Source organism: Erinaceus europaeus, chromosome 17, assembly GCF_950295315.1.
Source record: "Erinaceus europaeus chromosome 17, mEriEur2.1, whole genome shotgun sequence".
Lineage (NCBI taxonomy): Eukaryota > Metazoa > Chordata > Mammalia > Eulipotyphla > Erinaceidae > Erinaceus > Erinaceus europaeus.
This window is the reverse complement of record NC_080178.1, coordinates 41,411,911-41,436,907: the sequence shown is the minus strand read 5'-3', so window position 1 is coordinate 41,436,907 and position 24,997 is coordinate 41,411,911. Positions and strand designations below refer to the sequence as shown.

Below are 24,997 nucleotides of genomic sequence, written 5' to 3'. Positions count from 1 at the left end.
CCTGCTTCTGACCTGCTTGTTACGTGTTGGCAGTTCCAGCTAGCTATCTACAAAAGAGCAACATTCCAGCGGCTGACCTCCCTCATGCAGCGTTGCATCCCCTGCCAATTCTTCCCCTAGCCATCTACTTCGGACTGAGACTTGTATCGGACTTTCTGACATACCCTATATACATTTTACACAATTTTGAAGCAGCTTATTTCCCTTCACGCTGCTGGTTTTTCATAGACTGATCCTGAGTAATTCATAGACTTTACAGACTGTTGCCTTGAGGACTATACAATGCCAAATAGCCCCTCTGTTTGGTGGGTCATGCCTCCCGCCTCCCCCTCATTATGTACCCTTGCCCCTTTCCCCACCCAAACAGGGAATGTTCCTTTACACACCAATCCTTCCCTTCACACCACACTGGCTTTTACTTCTCCCCTACTTGTCCCTTCCTATTTTGTTATGCCCAAAAGGTTTCTGCCCCATGATAGTCTTTTATAGACTTTGTACATCTTATGCAATTACTAGATAGAAAGATAGAAAAGATGTAGAGATATTGTGAAGAGATGGTTGAGCAGGCTGCGCTTAAACCTATGAGATGAGTCTCTCCAGGTAAGTCTCTCTCTCTAAAGAGGGGTTGAGCACAGGAGGACGTTTAAATTTCACAAGGTTGGCAGCCATTTAAGCCTTCCCTCCCCCACAGAAAGTCCTACATCTTCCCACCTGAGCATAGCATTCCTCTAAAACATTTAAGCCTGCTCCATTTCATTTTTCTTTACTGTGTCCATTTAGATACAAAGGGATAGGAGGAGATGTTGCTGAGGACTTATTCTGATGCAGTCTCCGCCCCCAGGTTTTTCTATGCCCCGCTAAATCCTAGAGTGCCCCCTTTCAACCAATCCTGGCCCTACACGTCACCCCTGGTTGTCGCCCAATAAAAAGCCCCCTCACCCCTCCCCTCTCTCTCTCTGGGCTCTCGGCTCTCCCTCTCTGAGGTCTCGCTCCCTGCTCTCCCCCCCCGTGGTTGGCCATTGCTGGCTGGCTCCACGTGGTCTGAACCAAACCTCCCCCCCATCCTATAATAAAGATTTGTGTACCCCTTTGCTCTGGACGTCCGCTCTCTTCTCTGCGGTGCAGCCCAACGCCAGACCGCCACAACAACAGGCCACAGCATTCTGACAATGGGGTGGGGGCTGGTGGCCCAGGTGATGACCTCTGAGCCTTTGTTGTTTGTTTGCCTGGCCACGGCCCCGTCACCAGGTTGCCAGGTTGCCCTGCATCTTCTCTCTGAATCCCGGGAGTGCGGGAGGATAGGAACCTGGCTCCGCTGTGGCACTGCCCTTCTGGGACTCTTGCCCTAAAACTGAGCCCAGGGGGCGTGGAGGGGAGGTGAGGAAGAGCCTTTGCGCCTATATTAAAAAGAAAAAAAAATTCAATTCGATCACTCAGTGTAATTTCAAGGCAAAGTCGGAAGTCAGACAACCCTGGTGCCTGCCTTGGTGGGCGAACCCACCGCCCACCTCCTTCGGGAGGGTGGACACCATGCACCCTGCGGACAGGAGGGGCCTCGGCCCTTCCACCGCCATGGATGCTACGGCAGAAGAGTTGACCCTCTGGCGACAGCACATGAATAAGAACAAATTGCACACCCTAGCTCGGCTGAGCCGGGATGGTAAGGACACCACCCACCCCTCTGTGCCCCTCTCCCTGGGCAGGCTGGTGGGGCTGAGGGGCGGGTAGGGGGAACCCACACCCTGAGAGCCTGGGGTGCCCCAAACTCTGATATGATCTGTATACTGGCACCAAATCTGTGTCCAATAAATGCCACTCAACACAGCCACCTCCAGGCTTCCTGGCCAGGACTAGACAGCCAGTGGCATCCCTGATTCCTGGGGTTGTGTTAAACTGGGGTGAGGAGGCCCAGGATCAAGGCCCCAGTTCCCACCTTCAGAGGGTGGAGATCTTTAGGAGCAGTGGAACAGTGCTGCAGATATCTCTTCAGTTTCTCTCTTGCACATTCTCTCTCCCCCTCTGTTAGAAAGTAAGGCGGGGGTGAACTTAAAAAGAGCTGCTTAATGTTTGAGAGAGGAACAGAGCAGCATCTCCTAGAAGACTTTCTAGGCTTGTTTGAAAGTGAACCCCAAGGGGGCGCTGAGCTCTTAACAAAACAGGTGCCTCAGGAATGGCACCACCAATACCATTAAGTCACTGGTCTCTTGCCCAGACTCTCACTAAATGATTTGAGATAAACCAGGAAGAGGCATCTCTTCTTTCTCTTCCTTGGCATCTATTCGAATTCCATATTTTTATAAGAACTTTATTCTGCTGTCAGGAACAGGAGAGCTATGGTGTTCTGATTCACTACCAGTCGTCTTCCCTTGTGGGACATTTAATTACTTTCCCAATTTTCACTTTTCCATTAAATTATAGTTAAAACATTTCTTACTAAACATCGGTTGATTTCCCCCCCCCCAAACAAATTCTGAAATAAAACATCTCAGGTAATGATTTTATGGGTCTTCTTTTTTAAAAATATTTTTAAAATATTTATTTCTTTACTTATTTCCTTTTGTTGCCCTTGTTTTATTATTATTGCTATTGCTATTATTGTCATAGTTGTTGGATAGGACAGAGAGAAATGGAGAGGAGAAAGTTGACACCTGCAGCAGGCCTGCTTCACCCCTTCAACCCACTGCGCTACCGCCCAACTCCCGATGTTATGCGTCTTAAGAAATCTATGCCTGGGCAAATTTCTCAGTTTTTTTCTTGATTTCTTTCTAATTTTTGGTAGTATTCCTTCCATCAAGCCATTTGGCTAGAGGTCAGGTTGCCTGGGAGATGAGTATGTCACAAAGGCCACCCTGACTGCCAGTCACCAGGTCATAAAGGTGGACATTTCCGGGGAGAGCAGTATGTGACAAAGTCAGCCTGGATGCCAGGTCCCAGGTCATAAAGGTGGACATTGCCCAGCACCACCAAGTGTATGGCTGTGTGCTGGGTACTGGGGAACTGATCAAAGTCAAACATTTTTTGAATTTATAACCTAGTGGGGGAAGATAAACAAAACCCAGTAAGCACAGATAAAAACACACAAGTACAGTGAGTGTGCATAGTTCTTCTTCTAGCGTTTGCCCTTCTTCCGTAGCCAGTCAACAGCGTCAGGTTGAAAGCTGTCAGGAGCTGCTTGTTGCTGGCTTTGAAAGTGACTGGGATCCATGTGGATTCAGTCGGCTAGGAAGGATCGTCAGATTCCCCAATGAATGGGTACTCACGGGATGCACCACGAGAAGGTCGATCCAATGCATCCCAGTGTGCATAGTAATTTGTATGGTTACAAGGAATACTTTTTAAAAAAAAATTTCCTTATTGGGGGATTAATGTTTTCCAGTTAACAGTAAATACAATAGTTTGTAGATGAATAACATTTCTCAAGTTTTCCACATAACAATACAACCCCCACTAGGTCCTCTGCCATCATATTCCAGGACCTGAACTACAAGGAAGACTTTTACAGAGGGCGAGGGTGGGGTATGTTTCAAGGCTGACTAAAGAAGGGGGAGATGTGAAGTGAGAATCAGGATCAGTGGAGCAGGAGGGGAGGATTTTCCTTGGTAGAGGGAACATGGAGGACAGACTTGACTGAGGGTGGGTGGACAGTGTGTGGAAGGAGGTGAAAGACAACACTATGTCTGCTGTCTGACTGGGCATGAAAGTATGTGATTTTTTTTTTCCACCAAGGTTATTGTTGGGGTGTTGTGCTATACAAATCAAAGTCAGCACTCCTGGCAGCCATATTTTCCTTTTCTTTTTTAATAGGACAGCAGAATTTAAAGAGTTGGGAGAGAGAAAGATAGATACCTACAGTCCTGCTTCAGTGTTTGTGAAACATCCCCACTGCAGGTGGGGAGCCAGGACTCAAACTCAGATCCTTGCGCAGGTCCTTGTACAAAAAACTATGTGCACTTAACTGGGTGCATCACACCCAGCCAAAGTGTCTGCTTAATGAGAGGGAAAAGTCAGGTTATTTGGGGCACTGTCAGTCACATCACATAGGTTGGCGTTGAGGATAATCCTAATGAGGGGGTAGAAGAGGCGTGAACCCCCAAGATCTGTGCTGGGAAACACTGGCTCAGGTGGCAGTTTGGAGAATTAAGTGGAGGTCGGGAGTGCCTTTATGAGTCATTTAAGTGACAGCTCAGGTGGTGGCACAGTGGATAAGATGTTGGACTCTGTTTCATGGGTTTGTTATATTTTTGCAGAGAGAGTGCAAAAGCTCACAAGAATAAAATTTCATTTAAGGAATTGGAGGCTGGGCTTGAACCTGGATAGCACACATGGTAAAGTAGTTCATTGTTCAAGAGAGCATTTTACTGACCCAAGTGGTTGGATTTTCAAGCATGAGGTCTTGAGAATAATTCCATGGCATCGTATGTGCCAGAATGATTCTTTGGTTCTGTCTCTTTCTCTCTACTAATTCTTTTCCTCATAGGGTTCCCCCCTCTCTACCCCTCCCCGTGTTTTAAACTTTAATCAGGAAAATGAAAAGGCCACGCACTAGATAAGCATGTGGGCCACTCAGACAACAATGGATGACCTAACGTGGAGTAATTGTTTCAAGAGTTATCTAAGAGAGAATGAATGGTGACTTGGCCTGAATTGGTAGAATGAAGTGTAAAGAGTGGGCAGACTTAAAGGCCAGTGGGAAATCAAAATCTATTGGTTGCAGTGATGGAGTAAATGACAGGATATAGCAGAAAGGAACTTTCCAAGCAGCTTTTGAGTTTGGGTCTATGCAAGTGAATCAAGTGTTGATGCTATTTGTCGAGAGCAAAAAGCCTGACTCAAAGACAAGATTAAAAGGAAGCCCGATTATGGCTTTGAGTGAGTTATGTGTGGTTTTTCCCAGAGCACTGATCTTTGTAGGCTTATGGTTGTGCTGGGAATTGACTCTGGGACCTCAGAGCTTCAGGCTTGAGTCTTTCTGTATAACCATTGTGCTATTTCTCCAGTCCAAGCATATCGATTGTGGGATATTCAGGTGGGAAGTCACATGCACAGGATCAAAAAGGTGATTGTGTGTATGTTGGTGGTAGGGGGTTGAGAGGAGGGAACCTAGGCTTCTGAATTTGCCTTTGGCAGTGATCTGCATAGTGATGATTGGCAAGGCCCTGGGCATGATGTAAGCAGAGGGCATGGAGGGAAAAAAGAGAATGTGGGGCTAGGCCTCAACAAGCTCCAACACTGATGTCAAAACTGAGCAAGTGAACCTGCTGAGGGAACTGAGAAGAAATGGCACAGAGATACAAGAAGCCCAAGAGACAATGGTGCCACAAAGCCAGCCTTTGATGCCACAAGCCCTCATCACCAGGGCACAGTGGGTGTATGTCCGGTGAGGTTGTCAGCAAGGTAACAGTGTCAGTGACTCCTGAAAAAGCCTCACTGGTTGAAGGGCAGAAAATTATTTTTAAATATAAAAGTCATAATTTAAACACATGTAAAATATATTCCAATTCCCTGACACACTATATATTGGGGCATCAGAAAAAGCAGTTCGAAATCAAGAGTCTGTAAGGTTTCCAAGTCTAGTCCAACTGAACTGCAGAGGACTGAAACTATTCTAGAGGGCACCAGGTGGTAGCCCATCGGCTTAAGTGCACATAGTGCAAACTGCAAGGAGCTGCACAATGATCCCGTTTCAAACCCCCGGTTCCCCACAAGCCGGTGGTCGATTCACAAGTGGTGAAGCAGGTCTGCAGTTGCCTATCTTTCTCTTCCCTGCACTATTTTCTCCTCTCAATTTCTCTCTGTCCTATCCAAAAAAAAAAAAGAAGAAGAAAGAAAAATAAAAGAAAAAAAGGTGTCCAGGAGCAATGGGTTCATAGTTCATAGTGCAGGCACTAAGCTCCAATAGCCCTGGAGGAAAAAAAGAAAGAAAAAGAAAAACTTCTTAGAGTGAATACTGTGCATGTGTTCTCTGTCTTCAATGAGAAGTAGGAAATATCAGGTCAAAGGAATTTAATGCTGTTCTTATTAGAACATCTATTAGATTCTTAAAAGCAAAACCACACAGTGGATTTGTATAGTAACCAGATGAAGAAACATGACTCTTACATTTCCAATTTAGCTCTCACAAGCATTTGGTTGCAATATTGTTTCTCTGGGTCCCAACTAGGTCATTTCCTTTTTGAATAGATGTGTTTCCTGAAATCTGAGCTGCCTGCCACAAATCTATGTGAAAGACAGTTAGTTTTGATGCACTAACTTGGAAAGGGCTCCCCTATATCCAGATAGTGAGATTCTATTTTATTCCTGTGTATATTTGATCATGATGAAAATTTTAACTTGGGGGGTAGAAGCTGGACTAGGTTGGAGGATCTTCTTTATGCTTAGCTTCCAGGAGGAGAATTCTTTTGGTTATGAAAATATGACAGGATAGAGGAAATACCTGATCAGATTCAGAGCTTGTTTGGAGGTTCTAGCAGGGGAGCACAGCTACTCATATACCCTCAATCAAAGACCGGTCACCTCTACTTAGGCAAGGCCATCCTCCTCGACGAAGCGCACGGTTTTGGGAGAGTCACACATGGAGCAGTGAGGGAGGAAGGGGACACATGCCTAGCCAGCCAGATCAGCCAAATCAACCTAACAATCAGTGGGGTGACAGATGTCACAGCCAGATCGCCCTCACCTCCCCTGATCAGTTTTAGTACATTGATTAGCCATGATTTAGACCATGGTTTAGAGGATAGGGCAAAATCTTAGTCTTTGACTTACCTTTAGTACTTGGCTTACTATAGCTTATGTTTTGGGGTAGGTTTCCACCACCCAGTTTGTCTCCAATGTCTGTAAGAGCAATTGCTAATTCTCTTTGAACTGTACTTCCTTCCTAGCACATCAGAAAGAACTGTGTATAACCTCCCCATATTGGAAGTAAAAGACTTTAGTATCTCTGCCTCGGGTAGTGGTTTGGGGGTGGGGGAAATATTCCAATGAATTGAGCAATTTGCTTTATTCCAGAAAGATTTTCTTCAAGCACACATCATGAATGTCCTATTTCTTACATATTTACAGAGCTTAGCGGGGGGGGGGGGGGGTAAATCAGGGAAACTGACTTTCAGGAAGGACCTTATTTCTGTCTGTTCCTAGCTGAGAATGACTTGCTATTTGAGGGAGTCTTTTGCATTTGCATTTGGATAGTGACAGGGGTACTTACATAAATTAAATTGTGTTTTTGTTTTCTTTGCATTTCAGAAGTCTCTATGATATGAAGCCATGTTTCCAACTTTATTCTAGGACAGCTGAGGCTGCAAAAGGTAGGACTTAGGAAGGTGACTTGGCAGTAGAGCACAGACCCTGCACACATGCCTGAGGTCTTGAGTGTGAAGCCTGGCACTGACTGTGCTGGAGTGGTGCTCTGGTATCATGCTCTCTCACCTCTTTCTGTCTCTGTCTCTCTCTCTCTATATATATATATGCAACTATGGCATCCCTATAGTTTCTCTTAATATTATAGCCTTAGAGCTAGAAATGTACCTACTCTATGATCCTGCAATTCCTCTCCTGGGGATATATCCTAAGGAACCCAACACACCCATCCAAAAGGATCTGTGTACACATATGTTCTTGGCAGCTCAAGGAAGCAACCCAGGTGTCCCAACAACAGATGACTGGCTGAGCAAGTTGTGGTATATATATATATATATATATATATATATATATATATATATATATGTATATATGTATATGATAAAATACTACTCAGCTATAAAAAATGGTGACTTCACCGTTTTCAGCCGATCTTGGATGGACCTTGAAAAATTCATGTTAAGTGAAATAAGTCAGAAACAGAAGGATGAATATTGATGGGTTGATCTCACTCTTAGGCAGAAGTCAAAAATCAAGATCAGAAAGGAAAACACAAGTAGAACCTGAACTGGAATTGGCATATTGCACCAAAGTAAAAGACTCTAGGGTGGGTGAGTGGGGAGAATACAGATCCAAGAAGGATAACAGAGGACTTAATGGGGGTTGTATTATTATATGGAAAACTGGGAAATGTTATGCATGTACAAACTATTATGTTACTGTTGAATATAAAACATTAAATCCCCAATAAAGAAATTTTTTGAAAAAATGAAAAAATATATCATAGCCTTCGAATTGGTTATATTTTATGCAAAAAATCATTTGAAAACTTTGAGTCTAAAATTCTCTCAGGATTCTTATCATCCCTTCAGAGAAGTCAGCATGTGGTTCTTTTCTTCCCACCTTCTTTTTGCTTCGTTTCTAGGGGGTCTACATACCTGCTTTTGGGACATTTACTTTTATGAGGCAAAAACTATATGCTGGGAACAGGTTTAGCTCTATCCAGATACCAATCTTTATCATGTCAGAGAAGCTATTGCAGCTACATGGACTACGACAAACTAAGATCCACACACCTGGTAAGTAGCTCTACTGGCTAAACCTTTCCCATTAAAAGAGACAGTTACTTCTGAGTATCTGCCATCTGCTCACTGTCTTTCCCCCACACAACTGTCCTTTTCTCTTCCAGGGGATATCCCCGTTGTACCACTGAATTTTATCATGGTTGCCATAGTGGGGCATTATAGCAGGGACACAGTCGAAGGATGCATTAAAGAAACTCTGCAGCTCTTATCACGATCAATCTTCACACGAAAGAAAGTTGAATTTACTTTCCAAGGACTCGGTATCCTTACAATTGAAAATGACAAAGTAAAAATGAAATTTTTTCAGGACTTTTTATCAGCAGTGGATACAAGTGGCAATCTGGAGAAAGTTATTGCAAAAGTAGTATTGACCTTCTAATTGTTTCTCTTTCTTACAGTTCTGAATTGTCTATAGAGGTGTCATCCTTCAGTTGTTGGCCTGTCTTAAATGACATGTGCCCCGTGGGCAAAGAAATGCTTGATTCTAAGTGTCTTACTCAGATAAAATGGTCAGAAGGACAAAACAATCTGAAGGTCTGAGCCAAGGCCAGGAGAAAAATATGGTTTAAAAGTATCTTACTGGGAGTTGGGAAGTTGTACAGTGGGTTAAGCACAGTTGGTCCAAAGCACAAGGACTGGCATGAGGATCCCAGTTCGATCCCCTGGTTCCCCACCTGCAGGGAAGTTGATTCACAAGTGGTGAAGCAGGTCTGCAGGTGTCTATCATTCTCTCCCCCTCTCTGTCTTCCCCTCCTCTCTCCATTTCTCTCTGTCGTACCCAACAACAAAGACTTCAGTAATGACAATAACTACAACAATAAAACAAGGGCAATAAAAAGAGAATAAATAAATAAACAAATAGATAAAAGTATCTCACCCACATAATTTCTTTTTTATTATTTTTTATTGGGGAATTAATGTTTTACATTCAACAGTAAATACAATAGTTTGTACATGCATAACATTTCTCAGTTTTCCACATAATAATACAATCCCCACTAGGTTCTCTCATCCTTTTTGGACCTGTACTCAGCCACCACTGCACCACGGAATGTTTTACATTGGTGCAATACACCAACTTCAGTTCAGTTTCTACTTGTGTTTTCTGATCTTGTTTTTAAGCTTCTGCCTGAGAGTGGGATCATCCATATTCATTCTTCTATTTCTGACTTACTTCACTTAACATGATTTCTTCAAGCTCCATCCAAGATGGGCTTAAAACGGTGAAATCACCATTTTTAATAGTTGAGTAGTATTCCATTGTATATAGACCACAACTTGCTCAGCCAGTCATCTGTTGTTGGACTCCTGGGTTGCTTCCAGGTTTTGACTATTACAAATTGTGCTGCTAAGAACATAGCTATACACAAATCTTTTTGGATGGGCATGTTGGGTTCCTTAGGATATATCCCCAGGAGAGGAATTGCAGGATCATAGGGTAGGTCCATTTCTAGCCTTCTGAGAGTTCTCCAGATTGTTCTCCACAGAAGTTGGACCAATTTACATTCCCACCAGCAGTGCAGGAGGGTTCCTTTGACCCCACAACCTCTGTAGCATTTGTTGCTGCTACCTTTTCTGATGTATGACATTGTCATAGGGGTGAAGTGGTATCTAATGGTTGTCTTTATTTGCATTTTTCTGACAGTCAAAGACTTGGAGCATTTTTTCATGTGTTTCTCGACCTTTTAGATCTCTTCTGTGGTGAATATTCTGTCCATGTCCTCTCCCTATTTTTGGATGGCGTCATTTGTTTTCTTGTGGTTGAGGCTGGTAAGCTGTTTATATATTTTGGTTATTAGCCTCTTGTTTGATGCATGGCATGTGACGATCTCCCATTCTGTGAGGGGTCTCTTGGTTTGGGTAGTGGTTTCTTTTGCTGTGCAGAAGCTTTTGAATTTGATGAAGTCCGATAGGTGTATACTTGCCTTAGTCTGCTTTGTAACTGGATTCATTTCACTGAAGATGTCTTTAATATTTATGAGGAAAAGAGTTCTGCCAATATTTTCCTCTAAGTATCTGATAGTTTCTGGTCTAACATCCAAGCCCCTGATCCATTTAGAATTTACTTTTGTTTTTGGTGGTTCACATTCATTCCTCTGCATGTTTCAACCCATTTTCCCAACACCATTTGTTGAAGAGACTCTACTTTCGCCTTTTAATTAATAGTCTGGACACCTTTGTCAAAGATTAGATGTCCAGTGTGTGGGGGCTTGCTTCTGGGTTCTCACTTCTATTCCACTGGGTAGTGTGTCTATTCATGTTCCATTACCAAGCAGATTTGATTACAATGACCCCATAAAACAACTTGAGATCAGGGAGTGTGATCCCTCCAGTTCTGTTCTATCTTCTAAAGATTATTTTTGACAATTCTAGGTCTTTTCTGGTTCCAGATAAACATTTGTAGAATTTGTTCTATTCTTCTACAAAATGTGTTTGGATTCTTGATGGGAATAGCATTAAATTTGTATACGGTCTTGGGTAGTATATTCATTTTAATGATGATAATTCTTCCAACCCATGAACATGGAATATCTTTCTACTTCTTTGTGTCTTTTTCAATTTCCTTGATTAGTGACTTATAATTTTTAGTATACAAGCCTTTCACTTCTTTGGTTAGATTTATTCCTAGATATTTTATTGTTTTGTTGTTGTTGTTGTTGCTGTAGTAAAAGGAATTGATTTCTCAGTTTTTCTTTTTCTAACATAGTGTTTGCATAGAGGAATGTCACTGATTTTGAATGTTAATTTTGCAGCCTGACAACTTACTGTATTGCTTGATGATTTCCTAAAGCTTCTTGCTGGATTTCCTTGGTTTGTCTATGTATACTGTCATATCATCTGCAAATAGGGAGAGTTTGACTTCTTCTCTTCCAATCTGTATGCCTTTAACTCCTTGCTCCTGCCTGAATGCTAGGGCAAGAACTTCCAACACTATGTTGAATAGTAATGGTGATAGTAGGCAGCTCTGTCTAGTACCTGATATGCGTGGAAATGCTTACAGTTTTTCACCATTGAGTATGATTTTGGCTGTAGGGTTCTGAGAGATCAGAGCTCCAGGACACATTGGTGGGTTGTCTGTCCAGGGAAGTCTGGTTGGCATCATGCTAGCATCTGCATTCTGGTGGCTGAAAAAGAGTTAACATATAAAGCCAAACATGTTGTTGACTGACTATGAACCTAAAGGCTAGAGTGGTACAGATGAAGAGTTGGGGGTGGTCTCCATTCTGCGGATAGCTAATGGGGATATTTTAGTTGTATTCATTTTTTTAGCTTTATTTATTTTTTTTTTATTTACAAAAGGAGACATTAACAGAACTGTAGGATAGTAGGGGTATAACTCCACACAATTCCCACCACCTGATCTCCATATCCCATCTCCTCCTCTGATAGCTTTCCTATTCTCTATCCCTCTGGGAGTATGGAGCCAGGGTCATTGTGGGATGCAGAAGGTGGAAGGTCTGGCTTCTGTAATTGCTTCCCCGCTCAACATGGGCATTGACTGGTTGATCCATACTCCCAGTCTGCCTCTCTCTTTCTCTAGTAGGATGGGTCTCTGGGGAAGCGGGGCTTCAGGACACATTGGTGGGGTCATCACTCCAGGAAGTCTGGTCGGCATCATGCTGGCATCTGGAACCTGGTGGCTGAAAAGAGAGTTAACATACAAAGCCAAACAAATTGTTGAACGATCATGGACCTAAAGGCTGGAATAGTGGAGAGGAGGTGTTGGGGGGTATTCCTGCATGCTCTTGTGTACTTCTGCTTTCAGGTATATATTCTTCCCTAGTTTATGGGCACATGTGAACCTATGCTCTATCTCAGGGGACCTGGACTATATCTAGGTTTGGGGACTTTATTGGGGAGTGGACCACCTGGAATGGAATTAGAGAATACTATGAAAGGAAAGGTCTCACCTGAGTGATGAAGCTGAAGGGTTGTCGTTCCACACCTGAAGTCTCTGGACACAGTCTGAAGTGAAGCATGCTGGGGCGGTACTCGTGTTGATTAGGTTGATTAGGTTGCGATCGGCTGATGCAATATTATTTGATATGAATTGAGAGAAGCGTGCAGGAAAGTCCAAAGGGCCTGTGGGTATACTAGTTGTTTTTTTTTTCCCCTGAGCCTGAAATCTGATATGCAGATGGATCCTAGTTACTGTCTGGGGAGATGATGTCATGGCTGGAAAAAGGACCAGAAAGCTGGATTAGGGAAGAGAGTAGCTTCCAAATATGCAAAAGGTATATAAATATTGTTGACTGTAAACCTCATCGATTTGATCTGATCTGTGGCCCATATTCAGCTTAGAAGCCTATTTGACATCTGTATCCCTGTAGATCCAACCTCACATTCTATGGTCATCAGTAAGAACATTCCAAGTTGCCCCAAAATTAGGACCCATCTTCCTCAGGTGTAGCATAGAGTATGCTGTCCGGCCTCCTTTCAGAGGATGGAACATTCTCTATCATTGTTGATCCAAGTTGAGGTCAAGATCCTATGGGGGTCCACAAAGGGGTCTGTTTTGTTCTTCCTGATACAGATGACCGGTAACAATGGAGAGAGTGATTTATTTGAGGTCAAGGCCCATCATGTCTGTTTGGGAGTCTTAGGACTCCCTGACTAGGGCCCCAGCTGATGGGGTGGCCTGATAGTGACTAAAGAGTTATTGTTAAAGTATGCCAGTCTCTTGCCCTTATTGAGCTTTTGCAGTCAGTCTCCTTGCTTTGAGAAGGATATCTTGGGAGTATATATAATAGGAAATAGGTTAGGAACTTCCCTATTCTTTATCCCTCTGAGAGTATGGACTCAGGTGCAGGGCTAGCTTCACGGGCAGGAGAGAGAGACGACCAGGGACTCAAGGCTGAGTGGTATGCAGTTCAGTCTTTATTCATGTGGAACACAGCGCAGTCTAAGCTATCTCTAATCACAATCCTGTCCTTATATATCCTGAGGCGGAAGTGTCAGGTCCGAAGAGGATGTACGTAAGATAGGGGGTGGGGAGAAGTGTGCAAAACAGGATTAAACCAAAGCCCTGGAGGCAGGGTGGTGCTTAGTTAACAGTGTTATGTAAATAGAATACAGTGTTAAGCAGGGGGGATTAAACCAATGAAACAGAAGGGGTCTTAGAAGCAGAATTTAGAAGCATACCAACACTCAGGATCATTATGGGGTGCAGAAGGTGGAAGGTCTGGCTTCTGTAATTGCTTCCTCGCTGAACATGGTCATTGGATGGTCAATCCATATTCCCAGCCTGTCTCTCTCTTTCCCTAGTGGGGCAGAGATCTGAGATAGATGTGGCTCCAGGTAGAGTCGTCTGCTCAGGGAGGTCAGATTGGCGTCATGGTATCATCTGGAACCTGGTGACTGAAAAAGAGTTAATATAGAAAGCTGAACATATTGTTGACTAATCATGAACCTAAAGGCAAGGATATTGCAGATGAAGATTTGGGGTCTCTGTTTTGGAAAAAGGAGGTCTATTTTAGGTTTATTGCAAGAGGTCCATTTTTGCCTGAGCCTAGCAGCTAATATGCAGGTGGACACAGTTTATTGTCTGGGGAAATGGTGTCATAGTTGGAAAAAGGACTAGAAAGCTGCATCTGGGAGACGAGTAGGGAGATCATTATTAAATGGGTGGTAAGCTTGAGGCTTTAGTCACTGAGCACCCAACAAGCCAGCCTTCCATTAGCATTGCTTCCAGGGAGCCTGTGAGTTGTTTGGGTCCTGGACTATAGACCAGGTATAAATCTCCTCTCTCCCTATTCTCCAGAAACCTCAAAATGTCGATTCAACTATAGCAAACATCGAAACTTTGAAGAGAAGTCCAAATTGTGTTCTTTCCTTCCCCAGGTGAGTGCCTTGCCTCATAGGTTCCATGGACCTATCAACCCTGGCCTCCCAAACTCTCTGCCAACCACATACCACTCTGACAGCCCTGTTTTGGATCTGGTGACAGAACTAGAAAAGACACATTCAAACTGAAACCAAAACCCAAAGTCATCCCCCCCCCAGTATGAGTACCTTTTGAGACCTCAGTTTAGAAGAGGCAGGTCACAGTCAGACTCAGGCTAAAAGAGAAAAGAGTCTTCAGTCTGTAACTTCTGCATAACAAAGTCCAGGCTCTCACTCATGGGAGAGAAGTAGTTTTATTTCAGTATATCAGGCTGGCTGGTGTGCTGCTCAGAACTGAGAATTCTCCTAGTGTCTTATTCAGATCCAGTGAGCAGGCAAACATTTTGGTCCATTCCTAGAATCGAATTCAAATTAAAACGAAATAATGAAACATTGGAAAAAATTGAACCACCTGAATGAACTGAGGAAATCCATGTTAAAAATGAAGCCAGACAAAGACGATGTGCAAGGTAGGCCAAAGATTTTAGCTGTCATCTCTTTACTGCTAAGCAGCAGGACATTGTTGCTGAGCAACTCCTATGCCCAAAGTCAGTACCATTAGAGTTATAAGAAATGTGTTCTTCTAAGAAACAGATCTTCTAGAATTTTCTTTAATTTTTTATTATTTATTTTCCCTTTTGTTGCCCTTTTTTATTGTTGTTGTAGTTATTGTCATTGATATCATTGTTGTTGGATAGGACAGAGAAATGGAGAGAGGAGGGGAAGGCAGAGAGGAGGAGAGAAAGACAGGCACACCTGCAAACCTGCTATGCAAGTGGGGAGCCAGGGGCTCGAACTGGGATCCTTACACCGGTCCTTGTGTTTTGTGCCACCTGCGTTTAACTGGCTGCGCTATCGCTCGACTCCCAAGAAATATGTTCTTCTAAGAAACAGCTGTTCTAGAATTTTCTATCTCACCTTAACTCTAATCCCTGAGATTCTCAACTAAGACTCTTTGCTGGCTCTCTACTACTTAAAAGAGTCAAAGTTCAGATGGCTACCAGGGGAGAGGGGTGGCCTAGGTAGGTAATGGAAATGCATCAAGTGAGCTGCATGTAACATGTTCCATATATATATAGTCTGAGTACGAGTTTTACAAGTCTTATATGGCTTAATAGAAAATAGTAGGGTGTCTACGGCCATACCACCCTGAACACGCCCGATCTCGTCTGATCTCGGAAGCTAAGCAGGGTCGGGCCTGGTTAGTACTTGGATGGGAGAAAATAGTAGGGTTCTCATGTCTGTAGCTGATGTGACTTTGGTTGAAACATACATAGAAATACAAAGGTTTACTTTATTTTTTCTAAGTTACTAGAGATAGCTAGAAGTTGCCAATGTTTTGAGGACTGTTCCTTTCATAAAGAGATTTTATTTGTTATCTTAAGTTGTTATTTATGCAATCTTTTCCTTTCATTTTCTTCCCTTCTCTCTCTCTCTGTGTGTGTCTCTCTGCCAGGTATTGAACTTGCGATTTCAGAGCATCAGACACAAAAAAAATCTTTTGCATAACCACTATGCTATCTCCCTGGCCCATTATGCATTATATTAAGCAATTAGCACAGTTGGTGTAGAGTAAGAATGTGTTATATGTTCCTATTGTATCTTTTCTCTCTTCATTGTATCTATATGACCATTAATGCCTCAAAGGAAAAGACTGAAAGGAAACTTAATTCTATCTCTTATTCTGCAATCAACTTTCTGCCTAGACGTCCAGGTCAAAAACCCATTCCAGCATCTGGAAATATTGCACCCGTAATATTGCCTATCACAGTGGAGCGTAATAAGACTGTCTTTACAAAAACAAGAACCAAAAGGTAACGTGCTGGTCTTTTGTGGGGGATAGGGATCACACTTTACTAACTGTAGTCTGAGTCTTATCTTGATTCAGGGATATTAGATGTTTCCATCCATGCCTTCACATGGTGTCCCTGCATTTGTGCTCCATGGTGAGGACTGCAGGGATGTCCAGGGCTCACAGTCTATCAGGGGGAAGCTAGGTGTGCATGGTCGTCAAATACACTGGAGACCTCACTTAACCTTGTTTAGTAACTTTGCTTTAGAATGTTAATTCCACAGGCAGAGGGTGTGTGTGTGTGTGTGTGTGTGTGTGTGTGTTCACTGCACCTCCCATGTCTGAGAAAGTGCAGTCAGTAATGCTCAAAAGTCAAGTGTAAACAAGCATGCTGGGATTGAAATCCAGGCTTATCAGACACATAGGTCGATAACCTCTACAATGCAGAGCTCTGAAAACAACCACTGAGCTATCTTCCATTGGCTATATTTGCCTCTAAGTTGATCATTACTCTAGATGTGAAACTGTGTTGTTGTTTTTTAATATCTATTTATTCCTTTTTGTTGCCCTTGTTGTTTTATTGTTGTAGTTATTGTTGGATAGGGCATAGAGAAATGGAGAGAGAAGGGGAAGACAGAGAGAGGGGAGAGAAACATAGACACCAGCCGTTCTGCTTCACCGCTTGTGAAGCGACTCCCCTGCAAGTGGGGAGCCAGGAACTCAAACCGGGATCCTTATTACTGGTCCTTGTGCTTTGCGTCATGTGCGCTTAACCCGCTGTGCTACCGCCTGACTCCCTGTTGTTGTTTTCTTATAGCGTGCCACATCCACCCAGTCCATCAAAGAACACCAAAACAGAACCTAAGACCTCTGAGACTACAACTTGTAAGGGTCATGAGAAAGCAGGACAGGTACTGGTCTCCCCAGACAAGCAAATGATAGGGTGGCTGCCACTGAACACAAACAGGGCTGGGAGAACAAGGATTCTGAGTGAACATAGACCCTGCATATCAAATGGAATTGTGGCCACTCCTGCAACCCGAGGACTCAGCCTATCAAACCCATCGTGCCGATGGCTGTTCATACGTCCTTTTATCAAACACACGCCTGGAGAAATCCAGTCTTGGGGGAGCACAGGAAGAAGTGTGAAGATAAGAAAGCAAACGGTAGGAATAGACCCTTGGTGTCACTGTAGGAACTTTGCTACCTGTGTATGCAACACAGGAAGGCCAACAGTGCATTGTATTCTAGTATAGAGAAGAACAAACAAGAACAGGACGAGCAATTTCTACATCAATACCAGATAATGAAAGACAAGGACACTGCATTCAAAGACAATGCTTTGATTGAGAGGTGGTACAGTGGGGGCAGCAGACAAGGCCACTGCAGATGTCCCGAGCATGTCTGCCTGGCAGTGTGCCAAATCAGGCATTTCATGTGAGAATGAAGTTTTAGTCATGGCCAGGTTTCCAGGAACAGATTAAAGGCATGTTTGGTGCATTATGTTTTAGAGCTGAAGCTACTTTCTGATCTCCTCACAGCTTATATAAATGCATTGGGGAGGGGTTTGGAGGATGAATAGAGGGTTTACTCTACTCTGTTGCATGAGTGCAGGGAAGAACATAGACAGCCACACATTTTCAGGTGCCATTCTGCTTGGCTGCTTGAGCTGCCAGGCCTTGGGTTTGAAAAAGAAAGGTCTTGACTGGGAAACATTTTCTCAGGGAGCAAAACAAACACAGAAAAGCCCAATCAGTTTGGACTCATTTGAAACACAGTCTTTGTAGAGAGAAAGGTTAGTAGCCTGCACAAACAGAATGACATTTCCAGTGTGTGTTTTATTTATTTATTTTCTTTTTCCTTGCAAAATTGAGACTAACATTAGAAAAAGAAGAATGCATGAAGAATGCTGCTTATAACCTTGGTGTCGCAGATGCTATAAAATCACAGAGGAATCAGAAATGCCACTTTTCTGTAAGAGTTGTTTCTGCCTCTTTGTTGCATATAACCCTGTCTGGGAATGTTTGAATCCACCCTCTGGAGGGCAGATTGAAGGGATGCCAGTGGGCTTTACAAGAGTGATACTTCCTTTCTGGGTGGGAGCTCATTCCATAGAATCTTGGGCCCCTCCCCACACCCCCAGAACTGAGGTCTCCACCTGAGTAAGACCCTCAGGTGAGCTGTAAGTGCAGAAGGTTCAAGAAGCCTCATTTTAGATGGTAGTGAACATGCTTCACCACCATTTTCATGTTTTCAGTCACTTTGGCTTCTTTTTTTATTTGCCTAAATTGTCCTCTTTTCAAACCATTATTTAGTTAACATGACAACTCTTGGACATGATAGATAGTCCACTGTATTGCCTTTGTTCACCATGCAGGACTTTGGGCCAGGGGTAGAGCTTAGTAGAAGAATCTGTGATTGCACACCTGTGGCCCTGGGGTTTGATTGCTCACACACACACACACACACACACACACACACACACACACACACACACACTTTGGGGAAGAAAAAAAAAGACCTGTGACCTCTGGTCAGTTCTGCTCAGAGTCACCTTGGAGCAGGTGAGTTCAACATGTAGCTGCTTCATTGGCACTTTGAAAAATTACTTTTTTTTCTTTTAGATAGATGGAGAAAGCAACCACAGCACTGAGGCTCCTTCAGTGTGGTAGCGCAGGGCTGAAACCCAGGTCTCACCAACGACAAAGCAGTCACTGTATAAGCCAGCTATTTTCCTAGCCCATCAGTTGCTTTCTTGCTCAGCTCAAAGAAATGAACTGCTCCTCTTTCATCCTAGAATCCATACATCTTTGAGAACCGACCAGCAAATGCTGCTATTGTCACTGAAAAGAAAAACGAGTATACCTTCTAAAACAAATAGATGCCAATAGTAAACTGGCCAAGAAAAATAAAGAAAATCAGGAAGTCTTGAAGCAACTAGAACTGCTACAACTCTAACAAGAGTGAGTTTTGGTGGACTTGCTGGGAGACTCTGGTGGGGAAGGGTTGGGCAGCACAGCTAGTGCTTCAGCACATCTCAGCCAGCCAACCAGGATCCCCATGCAGCCCCTCATTGCCACCAGCCTTAGTGGCCAGGCACAGTTGTCAGTCAGCACCATGGCCTTTGGCTTTGTGGTCAGTGGTGTTAGTAGAGGAAGAAGGGGCCAGTCTGATGCAGGGACCCTTCCCAGTGTAGGTTTATCATCAGTCTGTTGGGGGCCCAGGACCCCAGGGTCAGGAGTGTGGGGCCCCAGACTGGAAGCAGGGGCCAGGCCTTCATGGAAAACCTTCCCCATACTTATACCTGCCATTCTTCTGTAGCTCAGCCTGGGATGAACATTTCTCTCACTTCCCAGTCCTGAGGAAAGAGAGTGTTTCGTTGCACTTGGCCTGAGGCTGAGCATTTGAGTCAGGGAGGAGGTCAGGAGAGCAGTGAAGGAAACTGCTGTGGGAAAGACTCCCCCAAATGGAGGTAATTCCTGCCTCCATAAAGCTAGTCTTTCCCTCTCTCTTTCTCCCTTGCTCCCTCCTTCCCTCCATTCCTTCCTTATTTGCCACTATGGTTATTTGGGGCCTGGTGCCCTGACACTTCACTATTTCTGACAGTCCTTTCTCCCATCCAAGTACTAACCAGGCATGACCCTGCTTAGATTCTGAGATCAGGTGAGATCAGGTGTGTTCAGGGTGGTATGGCCATAGACCTGACAGTCCTTTCTTTGATAGACTGTGAGAGCTAGAGAGAGAGAACAGGAGAGACACTTGCAGCACTGTTCCACTGCTTGTGAAGCATCTTCCTTCCAGGTGAGGACCTTGAGCTCAGGTCTTTGCACATGGCAGCATGTGTGCTCTCCTAGATGAGACACCACCAGGCTCCAAGGCCCGTCTCTATCAGGTGCAATGGAGGCTTCCAGAAGGAAGTGCCTGTTGTTAAAATTTTCAGGCTCTTGCTGGCTGGGTTGGCTTCGCGGTGGTGAACAGAGACGCAGAGACAACGCTGGGCAGGGAAGCTGTATTTTTTTATTCAGCAACAACGATTCATAAACTAAGACAAACTAATCACCAAACAGAACTCTGCTGTCTCTTTGCGGCGGCGGCGGCGCAAGCACTCTCTCTTACTCTCGAACTCAGGAACTCTCCAACTCTGGAACTCTCGTACTGTGGAACTCTCTCTTACCCTGTAACTCTGAAACTCTCTAACTCAGGAACCCTCTCTCAGGGTTCCTTGGGGCAGGGCCAAGCGGGCCCGCGAAATTAACTGGACTGATCCAATTCTCTTGGCGGGGGAGGGCTAGAACAAACCAATGTAAAGCATACGACAAGTGCCAGCTTTTATTTCCTTGGAACTTATTTCCACTATTACTTGTTAGATGAGTTTTGATGATGTTGGTCTCCATTAGAATAAACCGTGGCCTCACCTCCTCCTCTTCCAATTATCAGGATTGATGAACAAAAAGCTGAACTGAAGAAACATCAATTTGAGGAGAGAGAAATGTATAAGAAAGCACTGGAATACCAGGTAAGTGGACGGGTTGCTATTTTGAGAACTGTACACTGCTTCCTAGCACTCTGAACGTAGGTGTGTGGAGGGTAGAATACTGGGCCCCCACCCACCTACCAGGTTTCCTCATGTGAGTTTGGGTGCCCTGGCTCCTTCCTATAAACAGTGGGTCTGTCAGTGTACCCCAATGCTGCAGCCTTCACACTGGCTCTCTCTGTTCCAGCTGAAACACAGGCCTTCCAGACTGCCCATCTATGAGCCCATGGGCACCTTCACCAACTTTGGGCAGAATGAGAAGACCCTGGAGGCCGAGAAGTGGCAGAGAAATATTGAATATATGAAGCAGCAGGTGGAAGCCGCTGCAGGCTACAAAAGACAGGTTATCCTCAGCCACACAAAAAGTCTGCAGCAAGAAAAAGAAATGCTCCAGAAAAACCAAGAAAAGTAAGGGGCCTGGCCCTTCCTTCCCCACCATAACCCTCTCCTCCTTTCTCTCCCTCTCCTCCCCCACCCCTTGACACCGACCTTAGTAGAAACATGTGTGGACACGTGGAAAGTCATGACTGACCCTAGCTCGCCCCAGCCTGCTTCTCATCTCAACTCCCCAGTCAACTTCTGAGGCTGTTGCATGTCACAAGCCACCTTATGGGATGAGTATATATCGGGGGATTAATGTTTCACATTCAACAGTAAATACAATAGTTTGCACATGCATAGCATTTCTCAGTTTTCCACATAACAATACAAACCCCACTAGGTGCTCTGTCATCATTTTTGGACATGGACTCTCCCCCCACTGCACCCCAGGGTCTTTTACTTTGGTGCAATACAGCAACTGCAGTTCTGGTTCTACTTGTGTTTTCTCTTCTGATACTGTTTTTCAACTTCTGCCTGTGAGTGAGATCATCCCATATTCATCCTGTTTCTGACTTATTTCATTTAACCTGACTTCTTCACACTCCATCCAAGATGGGCTGAAAATGGTGAAGTCACCATTTTTATCACTGAGTAGTATTCCATAGTGTATATAGACCACAACTTGCTCAGCCACTCATCTGTTGGACACCTGGGTTGCTTCCAGGTTTTGGCTATTACAAATTGTGCTGCTATGAACATATATGTACACAGAACATTTTGGATGTGTATGTTGGGTTCCTTAGGATATATCCCCAGGAGAGGAATTGCAGGATCATAGGGAAGATCCATGAGATGAGTTTTTTGATGAGTTAAAAGAAACAAACAGCTTTTGAGTGGGGATTCATTGACAGAAAGAGGGTTTCGGCTGAAAGCAAGCAGTCCTGGACCCCTCAGCTAGGGTTCACTGTATCTGCTCATGTTATTGACTCTTTTCTTTTTTTTTTTTTTGTTGAAAATATTTTATTTATTTCGGGTAGAGATTGGGAGGAAAGCAGAGAGAAAGCTGCTGCACTTCCCTCCTGAAGTTGGGGACCTGAGGCTTGAACCTGGGTCCTTGCACACTGTAATGTGTGCCTTCAGCTAGGTGCACCACCACCTGGCCTCCACCTTTACCTCTTATTCCAAAGAGTGAGAGCAAAACCAGATTTCCCACTGAATCCAAAGGAGAGAGGACTTGGGGGGCGGTGGTGGCAGTGGATGGAGTCAGACTCTTGCCTTCTCTCCAGGCATTTAGCAGAAAGATGTGCAGAAGAGGATCGAAGGAACACTATCAATCAACGCCTGAGAAAAGAATGGGATAAAGACGCTGTGCTGAAGCATCAGTGAGATGAAGATGCCAAGGCCTTTGACAAGTAATTGCCTTCTGGGGTTGCAAGTTGCCTCCTCTCCCCATTTCCTCCACTCTGATCTGGGAATCTATAGAGCTTCTTGCAAATGAGTGGGGATTGCCAAGGAAACTCCATGGAGGATAGAAGTCTGGGTTTAGTGTAGGGACAGCTGTGCTGCCTGCTAAATGTCTACCAACTGTGTTTTGGTCTGCCTCTACTCAAGGGAGTTTTCTTTTCCTTTTGTGAAGGGTGGGGAACAGAACATTTGTGGAGGGTGGGGAACAGGCATTTCTCTTTGGAAATAACAAGTTTGAAGCAGGGAGAGTGACTTTCCATCCTTGGCTATGGAGTGTTCTGTTAAGAGAAGAATCATGGGTAAATGGGCAGTCAGTTAGGAATGGAGTCATGGGTAATGGGTGCTATACAAAGTGAGACACCCAGCAGGGAACAGGCCCAGACTGTCCTCCCAGAGGGCGCCTGTCCCCTCTCCTCAGCCCTCTATCTCTACTCACCACCCAGGTGCCTCTAGCCCTGGGCCATGGAGGTTGCCAGCTAGCTAGCCTGGGAAAGCCTGATGATCTTTTTTGTCGTATTTTCATTTGTCATTGGGGAAAGTTAACATGTGTGGACTGAGAAGGTGAAAAACTTGCCAGATCAGATGAAGCCTATCCCTTCAGATGCTATCAAAGCCTCAATATGCCAAACTTGCTTCCCCCCCCCCCCCCAGACCCTAGGTCAGGCTTATAGTGGAGCTGGGAATTAAACTGGAACATAAAAGGAAATGAAAGTCACTTGCAGAACCACTATGCTATCTCCCCAACCCCAAATATTCTAAATGACCAATTAATGACTTGTTATCCTGGCTAACCCATGGATAACTCCTCCTCCTCCTTCCTCTCCTCCTACTCTTCTTCCTCTCTCTACTCCTTCACTCTGGCTAATGATGATACGGACGATTGAACCTGGGACCTCAGAGCCTCAGACATGCAAGTCTTTTGCACAACTGCCATGCTAGCTTTCCCACTGGGATACAATCTGTTCTAGAGAAGATGTTTTGATTTTAGTGGAAGGTGTTTCCTCCCCCTCTCCCTTGTAGGGCCCATCATTTGTGGCAGTGAGTGAGAGGAGAAGGGCAGGCTGGGGGCAAGGGGAGCAGGTACTGGGGGGGGGTCACTGTCCTTGCTTCCTTTTCACAGCTTTGAGGAAGGCCTCTCACCATCACCTGTGCTTACTCCCCTCCAGGGCCCCAGACAAACTATTTATTTTGGATCAGTGTAATGACTACAAACGCTGCAGACAGTGTCAGCGAGACCCGTCCAACAAGGGCAAGACCCAGTTCTGGCCCTATAACAAACACTTGCCAGGGTCTCGCATGCTCCTGTGAAGCCAGAGACTGGTCCTCACCTCCCAGTTGTCTTGGGACTCCAGCAGGATGCCATCTGGAAGCTTGCGGAGGAGACTGTGTCTGTCCTCCCTCCCTTTGTGAATCCATGTTTGCCTGACCACCCCCAGCCTCCCCCTAGTCCACTTGCACCACAGAGCATAATGTGACAGGTGTGGGGAGGAGTTATGTAGCCTCACCCTAGGGTGGAATGCTGTCCTCCACCACCACCCCGGACACCAGTCCAGCCTCAACCTCACAGCACCCGCTGCCAGGGTGGCAGGGGAGAAGGCACCCAGCCTCACCTGAGCTGTGGTGCGCTGCCCTCAAACCCGCCCCTCCTACAGCCCCTTCCCTCACAGTTCACTTCATCCCTCCCCTGGCCATCCCCTCAAACCCCAGTTGACCCATACCCCAGCCCACCACCCTCCCTGCAGTTCACCCACCTCCCCTCATCCACCACCCTCCCTGCAGTTCACCTCCCTTCCCCCATCCACCACCCTCCCCTCATCCACCATCCACCCTGCAGCCCACCTCCCTTGCCCCAGTCCACGTCCACGTCCACTCAGAGTCCACTACCCACCCCATCAGTCCACCCTCATTCCACACCACCCTGCTGTGGTGTGCTGTCCTCACCCTCACTCTACCCCCCCAGTCTACCCCCTCCCCTCCAAATCCACAACTCTCCCTTATTGCACCCCTCCCTTCCCTGTCCACCACCACCCACCAGTCCATCCAGCTCAACCCCACTGGACTCCCCCCATCAAAGCACCCAACCATTACTCCACCCTCTCTCCACGCCCACTTTCTGTCCCTTCTCAGCCCTAAAGCTACCCATTGCCAGATGGCTGTGGAGAGCCACCCAGCCTCCATTTGACTTTGGTGTATTGCCTCCCCTCCTAACTAGTGCAACCAGCCTTCCTCTTTTTGGACCCCCCTCTCTAAGTCCAGCTTCCTCCCTTCACCTTCCCTGTCCATCCTCATCCACTGTACCTGCTGCCAGGAAGGAGACACCCAGCCTCACCCTGTCTGATGTTTTAACCCCCTCCTCCTACCAGTCCTCTCCCCTGCCTCATTAGACCCCCTCCCACTCCCATTAGTCCACCCTCCCTCCATCCCCACTTGTCCATCCCCATCCTCTAACCACACCCCTCCTCCCTCCATCCAACCCTCCTCCCATTAGTCCATCCTCTGCTCACCCCCCCCCCAGTCCACCCTCAACCCCACAGCACCAGCTACCAGGACAGCTGAGGACAAGGC

General features: G+C 45.2%; 2 protein-coding genes across 2 annotated transcripts in view; both read left to right on the top strand.

Moving 5' to 3' along the window:
* CCDC83 (coiled-coil domain containing 83) overlaps nucleotides 1-24,997 on the top strand; it is a 371,061-nt gene that overhangs the window by 114,824 nt on the left and 231,240 nt on the right. The window lies entirely within an intron of this gene.
* Nucleotides 1,573-23,740, top strand: LOC103119432 (coiled-coil domain-containing protein 81-like). The gene is given in 15 exon segments (XM_060175769.1): nucleotides 1,573-1,660; nucleotides 7,240-7,301; nucleotides 8,279-8,432; nucleotides 8,543-8,724; nucleotides 14,200-14,279; nucleotides 16,028-16,135; nucleotides 16,210-16,267; nucleotides 17,309-17,452; nucleotides 17,944-18,087; nucleotides 18,911-18,972; nucleotides 19,197-19,305; nucleotides 20,552-20,629; nucleotides 20,835-21,055; nucleotides 22,255-22,380; nucleotides 23,599-23,740. Coding segments are annotated over 15 exon segments (1,758 nt in total).